The 7,500-nt window shown below is 34.9% G+C and overlaps 2 protein-coding genes across 2 annotated transcripts in view; both read left to right on the plus strand.

Moving 5' to 3' along the window:
* The window catches only part of LOC115018912 (rap1 GTPase-activating protein 2-like), a 20,378-nt gene extending 19,403 nt beyond the window's left edge, over positions 1-975 (plus strand). Inside the window, 2 exon segments of the mRNA XM_029448172.1 lie at positions 429-450; positions 571-975. Of these exon segments, the coding sequence (XP_029304032.1) occupies positions 429-437 (9 nt within the window). The 3' untranslated portion in view covers positions 438-450; positions 571-975.
* A 3,826-nt stretch (positions 976-4,801) lies between these two features.
* Positions 4,802-7,500, plus strand: part of ncbp3 (nuclear cap binding subunit 3) — an 8,313-nt gene continuing 5,614 nt past the window's right edge. The window contains exons 1-4 of the mRNA XM_029448689.1: positions 4,802-5,078; positions 6,222-6,287; positions 7,213-7,318; positions 7,472-7,500. The exon at positions 7,472-7,500 is cut by the window's right edge and continues 97 nt beyond it. Coding sequence (XP_029304549.1) covers positions 4,824-5,078; positions 6,222-6,287; positions 7,213-7,318; positions 7,472-7,500 — 456 coding nt within the window. The 5' untranslated portion in view covers positions 4,802-4,823. The remainder of the gene's footprint in view (positions 5,079-6,221; positions 6,288-7,212; positions 7,319-7,471) is intronic.

Genomic DNA, 7,500 nt, shown 5'->3' on the forward strand with positions numbered 1-7,500 from the left:
ATTATATTTTATATTTATTATACGTATTATATTGATCATATTTATTATATTTATTATATTTATCATATTTTATATATTTATTATATTTTATATTTATCATATTTTATATATTTATTATATTTTATATATTTATTATATTTATTATATGTATTATATTTATCATATTTTATATATTTATTATATTTATCATATTTTATATATTTATCATATTTTATATTTTATGTATTTTATATATTTATTATATTTTATATATTTATTATATTTTATATTTATTATATTTTATATATTTATTATATTTTATATTTATTTTAGGAGTGCAGGGACACAAGCATTCAGTCATTTTTCTGTCGTTTTTAATAATTAATAACTTAATTTGTGCTGCTGCAGCTGAATGTTCACTAAATAATCTTTCTGCTCTGCGTCTGCAGGGAAACTGAAGTGAGTGAGCAGGTGAGCAAGAATAATAAATACAATTCATACATTTATTTATTTATTTCAGATGTTTTGTGACATTTAAACTGAAGAAGAGGATTTCTTGTGGTTTTTAATCTTTTATTTTTATTTTTGCAGACTAACAGGAGGAAGAGGAGGAACACACACACACACACACATTTCTCTTGAGTAACGTTGGGATTTAACCCTCGTGCCTCACTTTAGAAGCTCTGAAGTCCTTAAATAAAAACATATTAATTTCATTTACACAGAGTTTAATCTTTAAACTTGAGTTCTGATCAAAACTACAAATATTATTTTATAAAAGTTTCACACGAACATTTAATGATCTCAGGAAGTTTGATCGTCTCACATCGTGTGGAAACCATGGAAACAGCACCGTCCCAAACAGGACAACATGTGTTTCAATGTGTGTGTGTTGGATACACACTTTACTACACACTGTGTTACTTTATTACACACTTTTTTACTTTTTACTTTATTACTTTATTGCACACTTTGTTACTTTATTACTTTATTACACACTTTGTTACTTTATTACTTTATTACACACTTTGTTACACACTTTATTACTTTATTACTTTATTACACACTTTATTACTTTATTACACACTTTATTACTTTATTACTTTATTACACACTTTATTACTTTATTACTTTATTACACACTTTATTACTTTATTACACACTTTATTACTTTATTACACACTTTGTTACTTTATTACTTTATTACACACTTTATTACTTTATTACTTTATTACACACTTTATTACTTTATTACACACTTTATTACTTTATTACACACTTTGTTACTTTATTACTTTATTACACACTTTATTACTTTATTACACACTTTGTTACTTTATTACTTTATTACACACTTTGTTACACACTTTATTACTTTATTACACACTTTGTTACTTTATTACTTTATTACACACTTTGTTACTTTATTACTTTATTACACACTTTGTTACACACTTTATTACTTTATTACACACTTTGTTACTTTATTACTTTATTACACACTTTGTTACACACTTTATTACTTTATTGCACACTTTACTACACACTTTACTACACACTTTATTACACACTTTATTACACACTTTATTACACTCACTTATACGACGATGAGAAATTAAACCAAAGTTGTGAGTGAGGCTCGAGGGTTAAACTTTAGTCGGATCTACGGCTTCTACTTGTAATGGAGTATTTTTACATGGTGGTATTAATAATAATAATAATAATAATAATAATAATAATAATAATAATAATAATAATAATAATAATACATTTCATTAGTTCTTTCATTAGAGTGAAACGAGTTCTTCCACCGCTGAAAACAAACATTTTATTTCCTTGGTACTTCCTGCTGAGACTGAAGATGTGAATCTGGACACGGAGCACAAACTGAAAACATATGTATCTATATATATATATATATAGAAAAAAATATATATATATAGAAAATATATTATTTTAGAGAGGGAGAGAGAGAGAGGAAAGGGAGAGAGAAAGGTCTAGATAGGAGAGGATATATTATATATTAAATGTATGAGATCTCTATCTCTTATATAATATATTTTTATAATGGTGAGAGAGAGAAAGAAGAATAATATATATATCTAAATATTATATATTTCTAATACTATAAATGTTATAATGTCTATCTCCTATTTTCATTATATACATTTATCTTATATAAAGGTGTCTTTAAATATATATATAAATGTATATATATTATTTCTATTTATATAAGTTTATCTATATATATATTACATTTATAAAATTATATATATTATATATATACATTTATATAAAGATAAATATATATATATTATATATTTATATATATATAAATGTATATATATGAATGAAACGTGTAAAAAGCTTCACGACCGTTTGAAGCAAAAACTGACAGAAAACTGATGAATATTTTGCACTAAAATGACACAAACCTCTGTGGATTTTTTATTTATATATTAAATATGTACATTGTCTTGATTGCACTGAAAGCACAAACTCGAGAGTAATATTTAATTTTGAAAAGGGGGACGATGACGGGACAAAGATGTCTCCGAGTGTCTGTCCTGCATCCTGACGGGCACTTGTGTTTCTGTTTGTTTCTTCCTGTTTGTTCCCACAACAATTAAACTAAATACACAAAACTTCCATAAAGTTCACATATTTTTTACAAGTGAGTGAGTCCAACTTATTATCACTACACACTGATCAGTTACACACTACAGGTGAACAGAGTCATACATGTTGTACACACTACAGGTGAACAGAGTCATACATGTTGTACACACTACAGGTGAACAGGGTCATACATGTTGTACACACTACAGGTGAACAGAGTCATACATGTTGTACACACTACAGGTGAACAGAGTCATACATGTTGTACACACTACAGGTGAACAGAGTCATACATGTTGTACACACTACAGGTGAACAGGGTCATACATGTTGTACACACTACAGGTGAACAGAGTCATACATGTTGTACACACTACAGGTGAACAGGGTCATACATGTTGTACACATTACAGGTGAACAGAGTCATACATGTTGTACACACTACAGGTGAACAGGGTCATACATGTTGTACACACTACAGGTGAACAGAGTCATACATGTTGTACACACTACAGGTGAACAGGGTCATACATGTTGTACACACTACAGGTGAACAGAGTCATACATGTTGTACACACTACAGGTGAACAGAGTCATACATGTTGTACACACTACAGGTGAACAGGGTCATACATGTTGTACACACTACAGGTGAACAGAGTCATACATGTTGTACACACTACAGGTGAACAGAGTCATACATGTTGTACACACTACAGGTGAACAGAGTCATACATGTTGTACACACTACAGGTGAACAGGGTCATACATGTTGTACACACTACAGGTGAACAGAGTCATACATGTTGTACACACTACAGGTGAACAGGGTCATACATGTTGTACACACTACAGGTGAACAGAGTCATACATGTTGTACACACTACAGGTGAACAGAGTCATACATGTTGTACACACTACAGGTGAACAGAGTCATACATGTTGTACACACTACAGGTGAACAGGGTCAAACATGTAACTAACAGATATCATGAAGCTTCCCCACTTCATGACTCACATCAACACAAGTTTATATCACAAGTGTTTAATATGTACATGAGGCGTTATGTAATGTAGCTGTTACACACAGAGTTACAAACACACACTCTCATGTTCTCATGTTCCTCTCGTCGACGAGTTCTGGAAGAAGAATGTTAAGTATCATAAATAATTATATTATTATATTATATTATTTTTACAATTCTCATTAAATGTATACTGTGAAAAAGAAATAAAGAAACAAAATAAACTATATCTGTATTTTATATAAACAAATCATATAAACACTCGTGCTCATTTAAATAAATCTATGAAGTCTTTTGCACATTTTCATTTCCTTTTCAAATGAACTACTTTGACTGATAATCTTTGTTCCTGCAAACTTTACTTCACACAGACTCTCGAAGCTTCTGCTTTTTTGCTTTATACATTAATTTGCAGTTTTAAATTCCACCAAATCTCCAAATGTGTGAGTTTATAAATAACATGTCGGTTGGTTCATAATAATCAGCTGTTAACAATTCAGCATAAAAATCAGTTTTATGATTTTTATTATTTCCTCAAACCTCCACACAGAAGGTAAATGTGTACAATATATACATATGTATAGCTTTGTGTATATATCCTTTACATGATTAATATGTGGTTTTCCGCATAAATTACGTACAATTATTATTATTATTATTATTATTATTATATTATAGTAAATTATATAATGTAAATGAAACAGAAGACCTAAACGGCCATGGTTCAAACATTTTATTTCCTCAGTTTTTCTGAGTTGATTTATTTGTTTGAACTCGACCATGAGTTATTTATGTCATCATCTCATCTATGTGGTTTTCCCAAGATAACAAAAATTGCTCACGAGAAAACAATGTTTGATAAATCAGTTGTAATAAGCCTGTATCTCGTTATCTCGGGAATACAATATTTTATTTCGAGACAATGTTAATATTAATAAATTAACTTATTATCACAGGAAAACGGAGGAAATACAATGTTTGAATCATGGCCGTTATCCTGTTTTCTCTGGGCAACAATATTGTGTTAACTTGAGATAATGACATAAATTAATTGTGAATAAAAACTAAATTAACTTGAAATATTGGGATATCGGTTTTAATAAAATGTTTGAAACATGGTCGTTTAAGGCTTCCGTAGATATGCATAAGACATAACAAAAGAGCAGAAACATTGAACGCAACATTCAGCAGGTGGCGCTGATGCTCCGACCTAACGTGTGCTCCCGCCTCGACACCAGCGAAGAAGAAGTCTCAGGGCCGTTGTTCGCAGCTCGAGCCATGGCGGCAGTGCGTAGCTTACGGGTGTCGGTGAAATCAGACAGCGGCTCCGACCGCTCAGAATCAGACTCAGAGTCCGAAAAAGATGCTCGCGAAGCCGAACCGATGGAGGTGGAGGATGGAGAGCTGGAAGCGGAGGACATCTCCGTTAACCGTTCCCTAAAGGAGCTGCTGCCGGTAAGTGTCCGGACGAGGCCTTGTCAGACCGGGGACTGGCGTTTCTTGCGGCCCGGCGGGACCGCGCTAAGTGTCCGCTTGTGATAACTTCGACTCCCGGCTCTCTCTCCGGGAACTAGCACCGTGGCTGTTACGAGCTAACGGTTAACTGCTTTTAACACGAGCTTGTTTTAAATGTAAAGTATTTGTTTAGCAGCCGTGTACTTGTTTGTTATTTCAGTCACTTGTTGCTGCTTAACGCTAGCCTCTTCGTGTACCGTGTTTGTGTGCAGTGACCGTGCCACCAAACTCCTGTAAGTAAACTATAAATTAAATGTTTTAGAACGCATTTGAAAATAAATAATTTAAAACTATTGACATTTATGATACATGCACGCTTTCTAATCAATTCGGTATATGTTTAATCTCCAAATGTGTTATATATTTTGTAACTTTTAGAGATAGTTCCTCTGTTACTCACCTTCCCACTAACTGAACGTAACGTTAGCTACAGCACAATAATATCACCTGTTGACGGTTAAAACACTAACATTTACACATATTTGTTTAGGAGCCCTTTCCTTTTTTGTTATCTTAGTCACTTGTTGCTGGTAGCCTCAGCATGAGCCGTGACTCCAAACCAAACTCCATTAAGTAAACTGGAAATGTAATACTGTGTAACCACAAAATAACTCATGTTTGTGGTTTGTTGAAGCCGTTAAATGATTCTGATACACACACAGTCTCTGACCAATTCGGCCTATTTTTAATCTCCAATTTAAAATCCCCTTCCCACTAACAGACAGCTGTATAAGTTAAGGTCTCTATTACCTGTTGGTTAACGTTCCTTATGTTTGACAGGTATGTGTAGCCAATATTTTACTTGGCCAGATAAGAGTGTAATCACCAGTTTGACTAGGTTTAAGTCAAAGTCAGCTTCAGATGCTGTGGAGGCTTTATGTCGAGCTTAAACACATTTTTAAATGCCCTTCTGCAGGTAATATAGTTGTTACGGTCAACCTTTGTTTAAAACAGTCAGAGGTGGAAGGGCCGATAAGTTAGGATGAAAACTGAAGGTGTTCCCTAAACTTGTGAAACACAAATCTGTAAACTCCCGACAGACATCACAGGAAAGTGTCTGAGCTGTTGGATTCTGTTTTGCAGGATACGAGCCGGCGATACGAGAACAAGGCTGGAGCCTTCATCACAGGGATCGATGTCAACTCAAAGGTACGACATAAACCCCGACGTTAAAGCGGGCAGAGGTACGTCTCAGCTCTTCAGTAGATGTATTTCCATACAAAACGGGAATCTTTTTTTTTTTACATTTGGTGAAGAAGTTTTAAAAAAGAGAAGCGAATAGAAAGCTGATTTATTAAAGCTCTGAACCCAAAGCAGTGTCAGGGTGTCACAGTTCACCTCCTGTAACAAACAATATTTACATGTTCAGAGTCTGGACGAGGCGTCTGCAGGACAGCTTTACTCGTGTAAAGTAGAAACCTGGTGTAATAAATGTTGGATATTAAAGCGGACTTCTTCATAGTTTCATTAAGGCCAATACTTTGGGGTAGCCGGTGGATATATAACAGACGACCTGCTGTGTGCGCAGCTCGACGTCTGCAGTACGATGAGTAACTTGAGGCTCGACACCGATGAGCTTCTTACTGGAGCTGCAGCGACACATTCATTTCACTATGGACTCACCTTTTGAATTTTAATTGGGATTTCTCTCTTTTGTGCCAGAATACAATGAAGTTGTTAGTTAATAGTCTTCGCTCTCCTGTCGGCTCGTGTCTCCCACAGTTTGTTTCACCTTCCTGGAGAAAGTGCGGCGCTAAGTAACTGATCCGTGTCTCACACGACGCCGTGTTGGGTTCTCGTATTGGAGGGAAATTACTCCTGTCATCCATTTATGACCAAACTCCAGACAAATGTTTCCGATTGTTTCTACAGATTAGAGACAACGTTTAAATTTAGTAAAATGTGAGACGCTCTAAAGTCGCTTCAGGTGTCCTCTTCTTCACACGCTCACAGCTAACCCTCTTCTTCACACGCTCACAGCTAACCCTCTTCTTCACACGCTCACAGCTAACCCTCTTCTTCACACGCTCACAGCTGACGCTCCACATGAGTTAAAAGTGTGTTTGTGTCTCAGGAGGCGATCGAGAGGAAAGAGAAGCGAGGGAGACGATTCCACTTCCGTCCCGAGGACAGCGTGGAGCAGAGGGACGTTTTGATGGACAAAGACACCATGAAGAAAGGTGAGCGCAGTCGGACCGCGTGACGTAGAAACCGGCAGAGACTCTGCGGCACTTTGTTCCACGTGATGTCACGTGATCAGGAGCTGACGACACGAGAACTGTGTTTGTCACCGTGTGTCTGTTCAACACGTCTTCTTCTTCTGTGGTGCTCAGCGATCCCCAGCCTGCGCATGGAGGCCATC

This window comes from Cottoperca gobio, chromosome 14, assembly GCF_900634415.1.
Source record: "Cottoperca gobio chromosome 14, fCotGob3.1, whole genome shotgun sequence".
In the NCBI taxonomy this organism is placed as follows: domain Eukaryota; kingdom Metazoa; phylum Chordata; class Actinopteri; order Perciformes; family Bovichtidae; genus Cottoperca; species Cottoperca gobio.